At 47.6% G+C, this 18,869-nt stretch overlaps 1 protein-coding gene across 1 annotated transcript in view; it reads right to left on the bottom strand.

Moving 5' to 3' along the window:
- Positions 1–15,774, bottom strand: part of LOC130381065 (triple functional domain protein-like) — a 64,061-nt gene extending 48,287 nt beyond the window's left edge. The window contains exons 1-13 of the mRNA XM_056588486.1: positions 15,714–15,774; positions 11,668–11,742; positions 9,993–10,107; positions 8,430–8,622; positions 7,190–7,413; positions 5,282–5,597; positions 4,682–4,804; positions 2,836–3,027; positions 2,540–2,671; positions 1,265–1,399; positions 1,090–1,182; positions 370–492; positions 1–93 (exon numbers count right to left, since the gene is read on the bottom strand). The exon at positions 1–93 is cut by the window's left edge and continues 24 nt beyond it. Coding sequence (XP_056444461.1) covers positions 1–93; positions 370–492; positions 1,090–1,182; positions 1,265–1,399; positions 2,540–2,671; positions 2,836–3,027; positions 4,682–4,804; positions 5,282–5,597; positions 7,190–7,413; positions 8,430–8,622; positions 9,993–10,107; positions 11,668–11,742; positions 15,714–15,774 — 1,875 coding nt within the window. The remainder of the gene's footprint in view (positions 94–369; positions 493–1,089; positions 1,183–1,264; positions 1,400–2,539; positions 2,672–2,835; positions 3,028–4,681; positions 4,805–5,281; positions 5,598–7,189; positions 7,414–8,429; positions 8,623–9,992; positions 10,108–11,667; positions 11,743–15,713) is intronic.
- Positions 15,775–18,869: the final 3,095 nt, after the last annotated feature.

Here is an 18,869-nt window from a genome sequence, read left to right as displayed (position 1 = left end):
GGCAGCCTGGTAGATCTCCCTCTCCTCACAGTCTCCAGAGCGGGCCAACTGACCGGCGGCCTCCAGGAGCTTCTCTGCATTAGTGTAGGTGTTCTACACACACACACACACAGAGACACACACACACACACACACACACACACACACATACAGAGACACACACACACACACACACACACACACACACACACACACACACACACACACACACACACACACACACACACACACACACACACACACACACACACACACACACACACACACACCCCCGATAGACACAGATGAAATTGCTCGTTACGGACAGGTAAGGTTAGATAAAAAAGTAGGGTTGAACAGGTAGGTAACACAGGTATGTGAGACAGGTACCTGTGCTACTTGTTGGAAGTCGTCATGTCGTCTCTGCAGAGCTCTGGCCCGGTGGAGCGACTTCCCAACGCCGGTATGTTTATTAAGAAACACCTCCCCATGTTGCTCCACCCAGTCCTCCACCTGCAGAGAGAGACCTTGATATACACCTGGAGAGAGACCTGGATATACAGCTGGAGAGAGACCTGGACACACACTACAGCTGGAGAGAGAGCTGGACACACACTACAGCTGGAGAGAGAGCCCTTGATATACACTACACCTGGAGAGAGAGACCTTGATATACACTACAGCTGGAGAGAGACCTGGACACACACTACACCTGGAGAGAGAGAGACCTTGATATACACTACACCTGGAGAGAGAGACCTTGATATACACTACACCTGGAGAGAGAGAGAGACCTTGACATACAATACACCTGGAGAGAGAGAGACCTTGATATACACTACACCTGGAGAGAGAGAGACCTTGATACACACTACACCTGGAGAGAGAGACCTTGATATACACTACACCTGGAGAGAGAGAGACCTTGATATACACTACACCTGGAGAGAGAGAGAGACCTTGATATACACTACACCTGGAGAGAGAGACCTTGATATACACTACACCTGGAGAGAGAGAGAGACCTTGATATACGTGCGTGTGTGTGTATGTGTTTGTGGTGCGTGTGTGTGCGTCTGTGTGCGTTCTTTTGCGTGTGTGTGTTTGTACCTGTCTGACATCTTGTTGGAACACACAGAGTTGCAGACGCTGATGGAGGCGGAGCTTTCGGTGCTGCCACGCCCCCTCCACCTCTTGGTGACCCTGCAGACATACAGGTGGAGAGACAGTCAGACGGATGGACGGTCAGTCAGAGAGACAGAAAAGACGGACAAGACGGTGTTACCTGCATGACGTCGTGCAGAACTCCCATGATGCCATGCGTGGCAGTGGGCGGAGCCTGAGGCTGGGCGTCGTCACACTCTGGGGTTGCCGGGCAACGCTGGAGGACGTCCAATAGGGCTTTACCAGTCTCACTGACCTGGACACACAGAAACACACAGAAACACACACATACACACACACACACACACACACACACACACACACACACAAACACAGCAGACAAACACACACGCACACACACACACACACACACACACACACACACACACACACACACACACACACACACACACACAAACACAGACAAACACACACACACAGAGAAACACAGACACCCACACACCGACAGACGAACAGACAGAAACACACACACAGAGAGAAACACAGACACACACACACACACACACACACACAAACAAACATACAGACACACACACAGACACACACACACACACAAACACACATAAAGAGAAAGACAAACACGCAAACACAAAGACATACAAACCATCAGTAACTTTTGCAATAAAGATCCCTGAAGCACAGACTGAGAGACAGTACCAGGTGCAGAGAGACACAACAATCAGTGACAGTGCCACGAACAGAGAGAGAGTAGAGCGAGACAGTACCAGGTGGGGAGAGACAATAGAGCGAGGCAGTACCAGGTGGGGAGAAACAGTACCAGGTGAGGAGAGACAGTACCAGGTGGGGAGAGACAATAGAGCGAGGCAGTACCAGGTGGGGAGAGACAGTACCAGGTGAGGAGAGACAGTAAAGAGAGATGGAACCATGCGGAGAGAGACAGTAGAGCGAGACAGTACCAGGAGGGGAGAGACAGTAGAGCGAGGCAGTACCAGGTGAGGAGAGACAGTAAAGAGAGACAGGACCAGGTGAGGAGAGAAAGTAGAGCGAGACAATACCAGGTGAGGAGAGACAGTAAAGAGACAGTACCATGTGAGGAGAGACAGTAAATAGAGACAGTACCAGGTGAGGAGAGACAGTAAAGAGACAGTACCATGTGAGGAGAGACAGTAAATAGAGACAGTACCAGGTGTGGAGAGACAGTAAATAGAGACAGTACCAGGTGAGGAGAGACAGTAAATAGAGACAGTACCAGGTGAGGAGAGACAGCAAATAGAGACAGTACCAGGTGAGGAGAGACAGTAAATAGAGACAGTACCAGGTGTGGAGAGACAGTAAATAGAGACAGTACCAGGTGAGGAGAGACAGTAAATAGAGACAGTACCAGGTGTGGAGAGACAGTAAATAGAGACAGTACCTGGGTGTAGGCAGAGGTCATGACCTCATAGAGCTCCTGGTGCTTCTGGATGGAAGACTGCAGCTCTGGTATCGCCAACGGCAACAAGCTGTCCCCACATGACTCCGACCACCCTGAGATCTGCTGGACAAACTACACAGACACAGAGATAAGAGAGAGACAGGTGGACAGACAGACAGGTACATGCTCCGCCCCCTGGTGGAAGGCCGTGGCCAGACAGACAGACAGACAGACAGACAGACAGACAGACAGACAGACAGACAGACAGACAGACAGACAGACAGACAGACAGGTACCTGCTCTGCCCCCTGGTGGAAGGCGGTGGCCAGGCCCAGAGTTTGGCTCCGCTCCTCCAACACCGTTGTCAGGGCCTTCCAGTCCTCCTGTAACCGTGACGATACCTCGCCGATACGCTCCGCGCCGTAGTGACCGCCCTCCGCCAACCTCGTTGCCACGGTGACCACGCTGTCTACGTTTCCGCTTCCGTTCTGAGGACACAACCAGAGGCATTCTGGGTAATGTAGGCCTGTTTGATCCAGATCAACTGAACCAAAAGGTGACAAGATGGAGCCCCGCCCTCATAGCCATCAAATAATAATATCTTTATCTGTGTGTACCGTAAAACTAATAATATCTTTATCTATGTGTACCGTGAAACTAATAATATCTTTATCCATGTGTACCGTAAAACTAATAATATCTTTATCTATGTGTACCGTAAAACTAATAATATCTTTATCTATGTGTACCGTAAAACTAATAATATCTTTATCTGTGTGTACCGTAAAACTAATAATATCTTTATCTATGTGTACCATAAAACTAAACATAATAGCTTTATCTATGTGTACCGTAAAACTAATAATATCTTTATCTATGTGTACCGTAAAACTAATAATATCTTTATCTGTGTGTACCGTAAAACTAATAATATCTTTATCTATGTGTACCATAAAACTAAACATAATAGCTTTATTTATGTGTACCGTAAAAAAAAAAAAAAAAATGCCTGCAGAAGCAATGTCTGATATGCAAAGACAGCTTCACGCTACCAGCGTCTGTCTCGTACGGTGCGGAATGAGAGCTTGTGAAGGGACTATTGCGCAAGCACGCAGTTATAGCATACCGCCTTCGTATCGTTGTCAAATCTGTCTCTTGGAAAAGTAACGTTTCGCCGAATTGAAAAAGGAACTACCGTATTTTCCGGACTATAAGTCGCGGTTTTTTTGTAGTTTGGCTTGCCCTGCGACTTATATTTCGAAGCGACTTATATGCCAAAATTGTGCGTACATAATCCTCGGCCGCAAGATGGCACCGTCATTCATTAGGCCTACAACTGAACGCTGCAAGCCTACTGCATCACCGAATAAATTAAATTCTCGTCGTCATCGTCCTCAATGTCCTCCGGTTCAACCAAAGCTACCCCAGCCTTAGCTGCAATTTTGTGCAACATAGCTTTCACACATATCACAGCGCATGACTTGGCCGGCGAAAACTGGAGCCCTCCGCTGGACTTCCACCTCCCGATCGTGCGCTCAGGTTTAGGACCGCGGCGCATACGCGTCCGGTGGAATCCCGGTGTCACTGAATTCGGTATACTCTCAGAACTACGAGGGACCGACACACCTATATTGCTATTGCAATTTTATTCAGTCTCTCCAGACTAAACGTTCTTGTTTAAATGTTTAAAAATAAATGCGACTTATACACCGATGCGACGTATATATGTTTTTTTCCTCGTCATGGAGCATTTTTTGACTGATGCGACTTATACTCGGGAGCGACGTATAGTCCGGAAAATACGGTATGTTTCGTTATTAGTTTTCAGTAGTTGCGCGTAACTTTACTTTTTACATGAAAAAGTAGTAAGGTTACTGTATTAACGCATTACCTACTTTGCACACAACACTGCTTACCGGTCACCCCGGTCTCACGGTAACGTCAAAATCCAACCGTAGCACAAATTCCCCGGCCCCCCCTCCCCCTAAATAAAACTCTCTGGTTTTACACGATTCACGTGAAAGACCCAATTGACCAAGAAAACGGCGATTATCGCCGAAAAGCGACAAGTTTGCTGTTGTGATACATATCCAAATATATGTGGATATATGCACCTGTATCAGGTATGTGTGTGCGCAGTACCATGCAGTTGGCAGTGAAGTGCTGGTGCTGGCCGTGGAGGTCGAGGGCGTGCTGGTGGTTCAGGCCCACGTCCTGGAGGCTCTGGACAAACAGCTCCTTGCTGTGGGCGATCCACTCCGACATCTGGGGCACAAGGAGAGGCACGCTTTAGCAGCCTCTCGAAGGGGCAGCCTCTCGAAGGGACAGCATCTCGAAGAGACAGCATCTTGAAGGGACAAGTTTGTTAAACCCCAGCCCCTACCTGTACAGGTGAGATAGGCCCAGCCCCCTACCTGAGCAACATTCTGCAGGTACAGGTGAGTTAGGCCCCTCCCCCTACCTTGGCAGCGTCCTGCAGGTACAGGTGCTTTAGGCCTCGCCCCCTACCTGTATAGGTGAGTGAGGCCCCACCTTTACCTTAGCAGCGTCTTGCAGGTACAGATGATTTAGTAATGCCCCGCCCCTAACTTGGAAGTGTCCTGCGGGTACAGGTGATTTAGGCCCCACCCCCTACCTGTACAGGTGAGCTAGGCCCCGCCCCTACCTTGGCAGCGTCCTGCAGGTACAGGTGATTTAGGCCACGCCCCCTACCTGTACAGGTGAGCTAGGCCCCGCCCCTACCTTGGCAGCGTCCTGCAGGTACAGGTGCAGCTGCAGGGACTGGTCCAGGTGCAGCTTGCGGTCGCTCCAGCTCTGCAGGAAGTGCGCCCGGGCCCCCTGCAGGCGCTCCAGCAGCGAGGAGACCCTGGGGGCCACGCTCTGGAAGTCGGCCCCACCGGACAGCCAGCTGCCATGGTTACCGCCGGCGTCCCCGGCCGGCTCTCCGGGAGTAGGGCCTAGGCGCATGCGCTGGAGAAGGCTCCGGCCCTCCCGTTCGAGTGCATCGATGGGTGCCGTGGCAACCGTGCTACGGAGTCGTCCGTGTTCCTCAACAAGCCTGGACACAGAAATGTGGGAATATGTCTAACATATCGATTTAAAGATGTATTACAAGGCTCTTCTTAGTGCTCCATTGAACGCTCCGTTCACTTGCACAGGCCTTCCTGACTTCCTGACTTGATAATTAACCGTTGCTAAGCATATAATGACCGCTGTCAAGAAAAGTGGATTTTTTGCCTCTAATGACGTCTTTGGTACCACTCCACAAGTAGTCCGGTAACTTATCAACACCAGCGTATTCGATTGCTAGGCGGCGTCAACAACTTAGGCAAACTATTTCTCTGCTGATCAACACTACGAATGGTAACAAATAAGTTGTAAAAAGACACACCGTGTGAAGTAATGTCTTCATTTGGGTTAGTAGCCGTGCAATAAGCGGGATAATGTATAGAACGTTGCCGGTCATTGTCAAACATAATACCCTTCAGGGCATTTTCCCGTTAATGACCGGCGTTCTATGCATTATCCTTTACGTATCAATATATCATCTATATATGTACAGTATCTAAATGAAATATAGCTGCAAGCAGCAATGAAGGGGTCAAGTTAGCTGAAACTGAGTCCGTGTAGCAAATTTGGTGTTGATAAGGAAAGATTTGGCTAATAATGGCACCGAGATGTTAGCCCACTTCCTGTTTAGCGGCTTTGCCGCCATATTTGATTGGCTTCCACAGGCAATAAAGTTAATATTGAAAAATCCGAAAGTATCATTTGTGCGGCTTTCGTAGAGTTTGGATTAAATCCAACATGGCGGAGGTCCAATATAGCGAAGAGTGACGCGATAGGGTTCGTTGAGCTTGGGATGTTTCAAGGATTCAGACGCTACCTCAATTGTGAAAATCAGACAAACAAGTGAACGATGAAGCGCATTAATGCATGTCGAACATTCAACTGGTGGGGTAGCTAGAGCGTCCGATGCATATGCATAAGAATCGCTGTGAGTGATTGGGTCAGTATCTATATAGATATACTATCTATCTATCTATCTATCTATCTATCTATCTATCTATCTATCTATCTATCTATATATATATACTGTATATATATATGTGTACTATATATAATTAATAATAATAATTCATTATATTTATATAGCACTTTTCAATGACCCAAAGACGCTTACAGTTCAGGGGGGACCTCACTCACCACCACCAGTGTGTAGCCCCCACTGGGGTGATGCACGGCAGCCAATCAGCGGCAGAACGCTCACCACACACCAGCTGGAGGTGGAGAGTGAGGGGATTAATGAGTCAGCCAATCATACAGGGGGACGATTAGGGGGCCAGACTGAAGTGCCCTGGGATCTTTTATGACCTCATGGTGCGTTTTAGTATTCTCTGCGAACCAACTCGGACCTCGGATCTGACGCCACGCCCACACTTCAAGCGTTTTATTATTTTGCTCGGTCGTTGGAGGAAAACATGGACGCCACCCGGAAAGCTGTTATCGCGGTAGCATTGGCAGAGGACCAGGCGATCCAATATAGGTAGGCTATAGGCATCAGTGAGTCAGGACCTCGGTTTAACGTCCCCTCTGAAGGAGGGCGCCTTCCACGGTGTATGTAGCGGGTCTCTGTGTCGGCGGCCTTACCGGCGGGCCTCCTCTACATCCTGGGGCTCGGGTACGCGGGCCAGCCCCGTGTCCAGCTGCTCTAGCTGGGCCAGCAGCTGGCCCGCCGCCCCGGAGAACTCCTCCAGGCCCAGGCGCAGCTCTGTCCACTCCACGTGGTCGTACTCCAGAGAGCCGCCCAGGTCAGAGGTCAGCTGGGAGGGGTCCACGAGCCGGGAGAGACCCTCCACCGACACCAGGCTGGTCTGAACGCACACACACACACACACACACAGACCGTCACACACACACACACACACTCAGACCGTCACACACACACACACACACACACAGACACACACACACAGACACACACAGACCATCACACACACACACACACACAGACCGTCACACACACACACACACACACACACAGACCGTCACACACACACACACACACACACAGACCGTCACACACACACACACACACACAGACACACACACACACACAGACACACACAGACCGTCACACACACACACACACACACACAGACCGTCACACACACACACACAGACACACACACACAGACACACACAGACCGTCACACACACACACACACACACACAGACCGTCACACACACACACACACACACAGACACACACACACAGACACACACAGACCGTCTCACACACACACACACACACACACAGACCGTCACACACACACACACACACAGACCGTCACACACACACACACACACACAGACCGTCACACACACACACACACACAGACACACACAGACCGTCACACACACACACACACACACAGACCGTCACACACACACACACACACACACAGACACACACACACAGACACACACAGACCGTCACACACACACACACACAGACCGTCACACACACACACACACACACAGACCGTCACACACACACACACACACACAGACCGTCACACACACACACACACAGACACACACACACAGTCACACACACACACACACACACAGACCGTCACACACACAGACACACACACACACACACACACACACACACACACAGACACACATACAGACACAGACAGTCACACACACACACACACACACACACACACACACACACACACAGACACACACACACACACAGACCGTCACACACACACACACACACACACACACACACACACACACACACACACACACACACACACACACAGACCGTCACACACACACACACACACACACACACACACACACACACGCGCACCTCGAAGCTGAGCTTGGCGCTGCCCAGGTTGGTCTTGTGCTTCTGCCAGAAGTTGTCTGGTTTGATGAGGAGGGCGGAGGCGATGCGGGTGGAGAAGGACTCCTGCAGCGTGCGGAGGAGGGGCTTCACGCTCTCCCACTTGGAGCCCCGCATGTCCACCACCACCGTGAAGCCCCGCGCCCCCACCTCCTCACTGGGTGGAGGAGGAGCCAGACGGGTCAGGGTGGAGGAGGGGGGAGACGGGTCAGGGTGGAGGAGGGGGGAGACGGGTCAGGGTGGAGGAGGGGGGAGACGGGTCAGGGTGGAGGGACAGACAGGGTGGAGGAGGGGCCAGACGGGTCAGGGTGGAGGAGGGGGGAGACGGGTCAGGGTGGAGGAGGGGGGAGACGGGTCAGGGTGGAGGGACAGACAGGGTGGAGGAGGGGAGAGACGGGTCAGGGTGGAGGAGGGGGGAGACGGGTCAGGGTGGAGGAGGGGGGAGACGGGTCAGGGTGGAGGAGGGGCGAGACGGGTCAGGGTGGAGGTAGGGTCAGGGTGGAGGTAGGGTCAGGGTGGAGGTAGGGGGGTCAGGGTGGAGGTAGGGGGGTCAGGGTGGAGGTAGGGTCAGGGTGGAGGTAGGGTCAGGGTGGAGGTAGGGGGGTCAGGGTGGAGGTAAGGTCAGGGTGGAGGTAGGGTCAGGGTGGAGTTAGGGGGGTCAGGGTGGAGGTAGGGTCAGGGTGGAGGAGGGGGGTCAGGGTGGAGGTAGGGTCAGGGTGGAGGTAGGGGGGTCAGGGTGGAGGTAAGGTCAGGGTGGAGGTAGGGTCAGGGTGGAGGTAGGGTCAGGGTGGAGGTAGGGTCAGGGTGGAGGTAGGGTCAGGGTGGAGGTAGGGGGGTCAGGGTGGAGGTAGGGTCAGGGTGGAGGTAGGGTCAGGGTGGAGGTAGGGTCAGGGTGGAGGTAGGGTCAGGGTGGAGGTAGGGTCAGGGTGGAGGTAGGGTCAGGGTGGAGGAGGGGGGTCAGGGTGGAGGAGGGGGGTCAGGGTGGAGGTAGGGGGGTCAGGGTGGAGGTAGGGTCAGGGTGGAGGTAGGGTCAGGGTGGAGGTAGGGTCAGGGTGGAGGCAGGGGGGTCAGGGTGGAGGTAGGGTCAGGGTGGAGGTAGGGTCAGGGTGGAGGAAGGGGGGTCAGGGTGGAGGTAGGGTCAGGGTGGAGATAGGGGGGTCAGGGTGGAGGTAGGGGGGTCAGGGTGGAGGTAGGGTCAGGGTGGAGGTAGGGTCAGGGTGGAGGTAGGGGGGTCAGGGTGGAGGTAGGGTCAGGGTGGAGGCAGGGGGGTCAGGGTGGAGGTAGGGTCAGGGTGGAGGTAGGGTCAGGGTGGAGGTAGGGTCAGGGTGGAGGTAGGGTCAGGGTGGAGGTAGGGTCAGGGTGGAGGTAGGGTCAGGGTGGAGGTAGGGGGGTCAGGGTGGAGGTAGGGGGGTCAGGGTGGAGGTAGGGTCAGGGTGGAGGTAGGGGGGTCAGGGTGGAGGTAGGGGGGTCAGGGTGGAGGTAGGGTCAGGGTGGAGGTAGGGTCAGGGGGGAGAGGGCAATAGGTACCTGGGTACGGTTGACAGGTAAGTGACCAATCGGCTCAGGTCTTCCTGTTTAACTCGATCGTGATTGGTCCTGGCAGGGAATGTAAGGATAGGTCCGCCTCTTTTGTCCCTGCCACCTGTAAAGTTCAAACTAGGCTCAGCAATTCAACCCAAAAAACCTAACCTAACCTAAGACCTAACTACTCCTAACCAGACGTAACCAAACCTAACTACCCCTAACCAGACCTAATTTACACTAACCAGACCTAACCTACACTAACTTAACCTTACCAGGCTTAACAAGGCCTAACCAGACTGTAACTCTATTTGTTTCAACCAATAATGTTGCTGGAGGCGGGGTCTCTAAGCATGTAGCTAGCTTACACAGACAGGCTTATTACTAGCTAACACACACAGGGCTAGCACTAGCTAACACACACGGGGCTAGCAGTAGCTAACACACACAGGGCTAGCACTAGCTAACACACACAGGGCTAGCACCATAGACATCTTATAGCATAGACGGAGTATTGGCTGCTGGGACGCGAGAAATACGGCCGCCATCTTGGAGTGGTCAACCGGGAGCAGCAACAGCAGCAGAAACAGGATGCCGGGCTGTTGTTCAGCGTATTCCTGCTCAAATCGGCGGACAGTCCATAATAGGAATCGGGGGATTACTTTTCACAAGTAAGATTTAACAGTACCGTACTATTGGTACAATTGGTATTGAATAATAAAACACGCCAAACCATGTGGCCTTTATCATAGCTACACATATGACAAAAAAACGCATGAAAGTCAGTGGTATTCAGTGAGGTATGATTAATTAAATGCGCTGACAGTTCATTGCTCCAGCCAAACGGATTACACTGAGTGGAGCGGATGACCGCTCCAAGATGGCGGCCATCGTCAGCGCCAGATGGCGGTAGCATTCGATGCTCCGTCTATCATATAAGATGTCTATGGCTAGCACTAGCTGACACAGACAGGGCTAGCACTAGCTAACACACACAGGGCTAGCACTAGCTAACACACACAGGGATAGCACTAGCTAACACAGACAGGGCTAGCGCTAGCTAACCTCGAAGATCTGGTCCTATAACCCAGTAGGACTGCTGGACCAGAGGTTCTATAACCCAGTAGGACTGCTAGACCAGAGGTTCTATAACCCAGTAGGACTGCTGGACCAGAGGTCCTGTAACCCAGTAGGACTGCTGGACCAGAGGTTCTATAACCCAGTAGGACTGCTGGACCAGAGGTTCTATAACCCAGTAGGACTGCTGGACCAGAGGTTCTATAACCCAGTAGGACTGCTGGACCAGAGGTTCTATAACCCAGTAGGACTGCTGGACCAGAGGTCCTATAACCCAGTAGGACTGCTGGACCAGAGGTTCTATAACCCAGTAGGACTGCTGGACCAGAGGTTCTATAACCCAGTAGGACTGCTGGACCAGAGGTTCTATAACCCAATAGGACTGCTAGACCAGAGGTTCTATAACCCAGTAGGACTGCTGGACCCCAGATTAGACCAGACCGTACCTTTGTGTTTGTTTGTTTGTTTGTTTGTTTGTTTGTTTGTTTGTTTGTTTGTTTGTTTGTTTGTTTGTTTGTTTGTTTGTTTGTTTGTTTGTTTGTTTGTTTGTTTGTTTGTTTGTTTGTTTGTTTGTTTGTTTGTTTGTGTGTGTGTGTGGTATTACCTGAAACAAAGGCAACTTTCTCCCTCAGCACCGTCAGCACATCTACTGCCTTGACCCCCTCCCCTCCCCTCTCCCCTGAAAAGAGAGAGAGCGAGAGAGAGAGAGCGAGAGAGAGAGAGAGAGAGAGAGAGAGGAGAGAGAGAGAGAGAGAGAGAGAGAGAGAGAGAGAGAGAGAGAGAGAGAGACATGGTGAATGAGTGAAAATCCTAGAGGTTTAAAATGTAAATCCCAGGTGCACTGTATAACCAAATAACAAAGCATAACAAAATGATCGATCATGGTTTAACTTTAATTAGAAATCTATAAAAGATTGAATACCTAACAAATCATAAATAAGTTTAGAATTATTGAATCTATAAAGATCAAAGATTATAGATATTACAAAACATATAAAATATTGTAATTCATAATCTATTATGAATGACAATTATTTATAGGTTGTAATCTAGATAATTATACATGGTTGATGATTTAGCCATCTCTACAACACGATAACACACAGAGACATTCAGATATCAGAAAGTCCTTGAATTGTCTTTGGATGCATTTGTTCTAAACAGTTCCTACTGTTCAAATTAATTAACACTCAATTCAATTAGCTGAGGATCATGGAAACACAAGGAGGTCAATTTATTAACTAGAATTGCATTTCCTGCAGAGAATACGTGAGTGCTGTAGTACAAAGTGAGGTTGGAAATATGTTTTAAATAAAACCTCATAGATTAAGACATAAAGAAACGTTAAACGGCTTAAATCAAGTGAAGGGATTTGAACAAAAGTTCAAGAGCCTAAATGGAATAAACAATGTAAACATGCACACCATTTAAGAAAAGGTATATGGTTGGAAACAAATGAAGTGAGAACTGAATGAGAAGCGCAAAGCAGGGGTTAAAATTAACTTTTTTCACCACAGTCCCGAAAATGTCCCGAAAAACATTTTGAACCGTACCGAATTTTCCCAAGAATCTTTTTTACATTTTGAGTTGTCACTTACTGATAATATAATAAAAACACAATACATTATGTTGATAAAATTATATTTTTATTTCCAGACTAAAATTGTTTAGCTTCAAGATGACAACCAACACCATCAGTCACAGAACGTGACCTTCTGCCAGTACTCCACCGTTTAGTGACTGCATTTAGTGAGTTGTATTCATCAAGAATCACCCGTTTCATGCAGGAACTAGTTAACTAGTTAATCCCTTTTGTAGCCTACACTCAGACGTGAACTCATTCTTGCATGTGGGTGTCTTCATTCATAAAAAAATAAAAACATACGGGAGTATGCAAATTATTCTAATGAGGTCTAGACTAGAGATGCGCGGTTGGCGGTCAACCCGCGGACACTGTGGATAATCCACAGGGTGGGTGGATTGCGTGAAAAAAGGTAGGCCTAATGGAATTGTGGGCGGGTCGTGGTTGAAATAAATAAATAAATAAATATTAAGTAGGTTAAAATATTGACAAGGCAAACGGCAAACTGACAAATTTGACATATATTTTTCGATTATCTCCCTGCGACTGAAATGGTTTTCCATAAGCATTCCACTGTGCGATCATCCCTGCTGCGTATGCCCTCACACATTGTTGAAATATGCTGGATGCTTTATTCTTTCTATGTGGCTTTTAGTTAATGATCGGGCTATAATAAGACCACATTGGCTATGTAATCGCTGACAACAGCGGACATTTCATAGTGGTTGGACATTTTAGCGTGCCGACAGGCTTTTGTCGGGACGCGGAACACGCAACTCAAAATCGGGACGTCTGGTCACCCGATGAACGGGCGGGTGCGGGTATCAATTGTTGAAAAAAACATTGCTTCGGGTGGATATTGATATTAGGCAGCGGGTACGGATGAAATTACAGCTCATCCGCGCATCTCTAATCTAGACTCCGTGCGCAGCCCCGACGAATCGCCGGGCGTGCAAAGCTGCGACCGAACCGGCTTGGCAGTGTAAAAAGGCTGTCACTATTGTTGCAAGCAGTCTCTGCGTCTCACTGAAGAACAAAAACGCGAGCACACCAGCCAATTGAACGAACTTCAGTCATTTTTCCATTAACTTTTTCACAAAAGTCTTTTCCACCGACCGCAAACCCATTCGGGTTCGCAGAGAGTGTTCAAAAATTCTCTTCGTCCAAAGGTCGACCCGAGAGAAAATATTGAGATTAATTTATGACAATTAATTACGTCCCCGGGAGGTAATTAATTGTCACAGCCCAATCTGGCAACACTGCCAAAACGCCCTTTAAAAGTAGCCCAATCTGGCAGGAAAAAGTCCTCATTCCTGCCAGAGTGCTGAACGTCCTCATTCTCCAGCGTCAACGTAAATCAATGAGACCAACTGAAAACGAGGCTGGTATGAAACTAAAACTGTGATCCTGAATAAAGTTTAAATGATATCGAAATTCCGTTTAGATATTAATGAAGATACAAGTGTGAAGATTTGTTAAATGGTTTGAAAAAAGGTAAACGTTTGAAAATAGATTTAGTTACGTCTTAAACAGTTGAAATACCATTGACTCCCATGTTAAAAAAAGATAATATTTCAAATGTAGAATATCTTAAAAAGTATAAAATATTTAAAAAATCTGAGAAGAATAAAACGTATGAAGAACACTAGTTGAGCGCTGCATGCAGCACTCACCTAACTCAACTATCCAGAACTGTGTCTAAACATGCTACAGTTGTCCTTGTTGATCTAACTCTGTAGTTGTAGTCTATTTCCCAAGTTGTATTTATCTATCTCTCTAGTTGTAGTTTATCTCTCTAGTTGTAGTTTATTTATCTCCCTAGCTTTAGTTAATCTATCACTCTAGTTGTAGTTTATCGTTCTGGAGAATCTCTCTAGTTGTAGTTTATCTATCTCTCCAGTTGTAGTTTATCTATCTCTCTAGTTGTAGTTTATCTATCTCTCCAGTTGTAGTTTATCTATCTCTCTAGTTGTAGTTTATCTATCTCTCTAGCTTTAGTTTATCTATCACTCTAGTTGCAGTATATCTATCTCTAGTTGGAGTTTGTCTATCTCTCTAGTTGTAGTTTATCTCTCGATGTAGTTTTTCTAATTCTAGTTGTAGTTTGTCTATCTCTAGTTGTAGTTTGTCACTCTAGTTGTAAATGATCGAACTCTTTGTCTATCTCTCTATAGTTGTAGTTTGTCTATCTAGATGTATTTTTTTCTATCTCTAGTTGGAGTTTGTCTATCTCTCTAGTCATAGTTTTTCTCTCTAGATTGGTTTCTCTATCCCTAGTTGTAGTTTGTCTATCTCTAGTGTTAGTTTATCTCTTTAGTTGTAGTAACTATAGATATCTAGTTGTAGTTTATCTCTCTAGTTGTAGTTTTTCTATCTCTCTATTTGTATTGTATGTTTGATTCTAGTCACAGTCTATCCAGCACTCTGGTTGTAGTTAATTCGTAATTCTGCTTTATTTGGCTAGTGCTGCAAGTGTGACTTGATCAAATGAATACATGTGATTTAATTTACTATTTACATTGCATAACCCTTCGTCATACCTCCTTCAAACAGCAGGCGGCGTTTAAACAGCGAACCACGAATATCAGAGCATAGGAGAGACAGGGAGAGGAGAGAGAGAGACAGGGAGAGGAAAGACAGAGACAGAGAGAAGGAGCGAGAGACAGAGAGAGGCTGACAGTAAGCCGGGGACCGTTATTAGGGCTCGGTGGGGTTCGTTGGTCACCTCCGTTACACCGTGCTGAGCCAACCCCGTTAAACCTACATTCCTCTAGCGCGCGCACACACACACACACACACACACACACACACACACACACACACACACACACACACACACACACACACACACACACACACACACACACACACACACACACACACACACACACACACACACACACACACACCCCTAACCCATCCGGCCCATTGGAGGAGACCAGCCATTGGTGTATCAGTTAACGTGCTCCGATCATTCATATTGATCAAGGATGCACACTCGCCCGTGCACGCACACTCGCCCGTGCACGCACACGCGCACATCAACAAACACACAGTGTGTCTCTAACCTGCTCGCGCCAGGCCGTCCTGGCCCGGGGCTCCGTGCGCCGCGGCGTCTCCCGGGTTCATCTTCCGGTGCTCCGGTGAGGCGGCTCTCTTCTGCTCGAGCTCCGTCGGTGGCTTCGATGCTCCTCGCGCCGCCCTATCCATCCATGCTGCTGTTCTCAACACCGTCCGCTATCGCACGCGCTCATGCATCCCTCTTTCGGTGCACCGCCTGTTCGACGCCGCGTGCTACCGGAGCCTTGGTCTCGAGCGGCGTCACTCCCCGCCTCGCCCCGTCGCTCCACCTCTTCTCCTCGCGCTATTGTTGAACCGGGGGTCGGTGACTGCGGCTCCGCGGCTCAAGACTCCGCCAGCCGCTTTACAATAGGCTCCCGTGCTGCCGAAGCGCGTGTACGCAGGCGCACGCGGTCCTACGGAGCCGTGCACGTGCACCGCTTCCAGCTCCGCTGCGCTGCACTGCGCGTGCAGCGGTACCCTTCATCTCGCTGGAATACAGTGCATAACATAGTCCATACTATAGCCCATACATCTTGACTCATAGTACTGTTATATATGCTATTATACCTAATAAACATATTGGACTCATACAGCGGTACCCTTCATCCCGCAGGAACATAGGCCATAACATAGTGCATGATGTAGTCCATAATATAGGCCATAACATAGTGCATGATGTAGTCCATAATATAGGCCATAACATAGTGCATGATGTAGACCATAATATAGGCCATAACATAGTGCATGATGTAGTCCATAATATAGGCCATAACATAGTGCATGATGTAGTCCATAATATAGTCCATAACATAGTGCATGGTGTAGTCCATAATATAGTCCATAATGTAGACCATAATATAGTCCATAACATAGTGCATGATGTAGTCCATAATATAGTCCATAACATAGTGTATAACATAGTCCATTATTCTAAACATGTTGGACTCAAACATAGACCTCATATTATACTTCCTCATCAAATTATAAAGCATACAGTCCAGAGTCCAATGCAGAAAAGGCATGATAAATATAACAAGATAATAACAATGAAATTTCAAGGATTGAAATTTCAACATTTTACTATAAAATGACTAGAGAATGAACATTTAAACGACTTTTAACATCAGCACACCACACTTGAAATAAATTCTACCATTATATTATATAGTTATACCATTCTACATTATAACTACCATTCGAAATTATGATTATACTATTCTACATTATAACTACTATTATACAATATAATTCTACATTATAACTACCACTCGACATTATAATTCTACTATTCTACATTATAACTACTATTATACAATATAATTCTACATTAAACTACCACTCGACATTATAATTCTACTATTCTCCATGACAGCTGAGACATCTCTTGTTCTCTACTGCCCTCTGGCGGGGGAAGACGGCCTCAGCTCAATGTTTTGGCTCTAATGGTTCCAATCAGAGTTTGTTCCTTTTTAGTTGATTACCTCTATATTAGTCCATTGTAAGATGATCATAAACAATTCAAATTTTAATTAGTAAATAAATGTTCTATATTTGATGCAATAAGGACACATAACCCTAACCCTAACCCTGTGTCATCATATTTGTACAGAGCAAGATAATGTACCATTTTATTTACAGCGATCCAGAGGTTTGACTTCGCTAAAGCCGGAATTCTGGCAGGAGACGGAACGCGTATTTACTAATCCTACTATTTTCACACCAAGACCCGCCCTACTCTGTCTGTGATTTGCTGGTTTGCATGCAACTCCTAGATGCCCCCCCCCCCCCCCCCCATTTTGGTAGATTTGATTTCCTGTATTCATTCAAATGCAGTTAGAAATATGGGACAGTTGCTTCATTTTGTTCCTATATGCTAAAGGCTGAAAGATTGAATTACTATGTAACTTACTTGCACCTTTTAAGTATAACATTGGTTGGGTTAGTCCAATTCCTCCACTGAAATGGGTGGAAACTGCTTACAACTCTATCTATCTCCTCTCTACATGTAGGCTAGTTGTGAGGCGAATGCTGCAGAGGGAGGTAGCCTATTTGATTGATTCGCTGAATTGTCCATTCATGTGGTGATAACAAAAAAGAAAAGCAATACCATTGGCCTGGGGCGCAATTTTCTTGCGCCACTAGCTGCGTTTCCATCTAAAAGGTGATGCGAATCTTTAGAAAGTTCGCAAAAAAGTAATTCGAATTAGGTGCGTTTCCATCAAGTGGTTGGAGCGGGAAACTTCCCTAGTTCTGCCTGGAGGTGGCACTGTAGGCAAAAAATGTATGCCGATACGTGGCTGTAATAAATGGTAGAAGTAGAAAAGCTAGTTAGTCCGCCAATAGAGAAGAGTAACAACAAACAACAAACATGGAGAGAGGAATTCAGCAGCAATTGGTTTCCCTTGGGCAAGTCATAATTGTTCTTTCATTGAAGTTATCATTGGCTATTTTAACTTCCATCCGTAGACAAAGAAATAGAGAAATTACAATGTACACAGCGGTAGCAAGGGAAATACGAGGACGACGTTGAGTGCCTTACGTATGGGAGAGCACAATTCGGTGATGACGTTAAACGTTGATTTCGGCAGGGTTGCTATGGCCGGTCATTATGCGGAAATCGGAAAGACGTCAGTCCTGTGTATTCAAAGTTCGCTACGTCACAGCTGTTACGAAAAGTGTGTTTCCATCTCCCATTTTGCGAATTTGCTCTCTTTCGCATTTTTCGAAAACCACCTCAAGCGAGCGGATAAACTTTTTGCCGAATTAGAGGGTTTTTATGATTCGATACTTCAAAGTTCGCATAAAATCAGGGGGATGGAAACGCACCTAATGAATAGCTGTCTCTGCTTGATATACAGCAAAAAGTTTGCAAGCTTACTTTAGGCGGGTTTCAGATCGCCTGCATTCACGCGCACGCATGCACAAGACTTGAGCACATCCGCCAGAATAGGGTTAGGGTTAGGGTTAGGGTCAGATACTCGTCAAGTTCCCACAACGTCAAGTCGGACACAGGTGCACTTCTCTTTGTTTGAACAAGCATAGTTTGGTAGAGGGTACGCCTCTTTGAAAGGAGTTATGTCATTTCTCACGTCGAAAATTCCAAGTTCCAACCAATATGGGACACATTTTGATATGTTGAGGGTGTTTTATGTCTGCACTTA

Source organism: Gadus chalcogrammus, chromosome 4 (genome assembly GCF_026213295.1).
Source record: "Gadus chalcogrammus isolate NIFS_2021 chromosome 4, NIFS_Gcha_1.0, whole genome shotgun sequence".
NCBI classification, from domain to species: Eukaryota; Metazoa; Chordata; class Actinopteri; order Gadiformes; family Gadidae; genus Gadus; species Gadus chalcogrammus.
The sequence above is the reverse complement of the archived record's forward strand: the minus strand, read 5'-3'. Positions and strand labels throughout refer to the sequence as shown.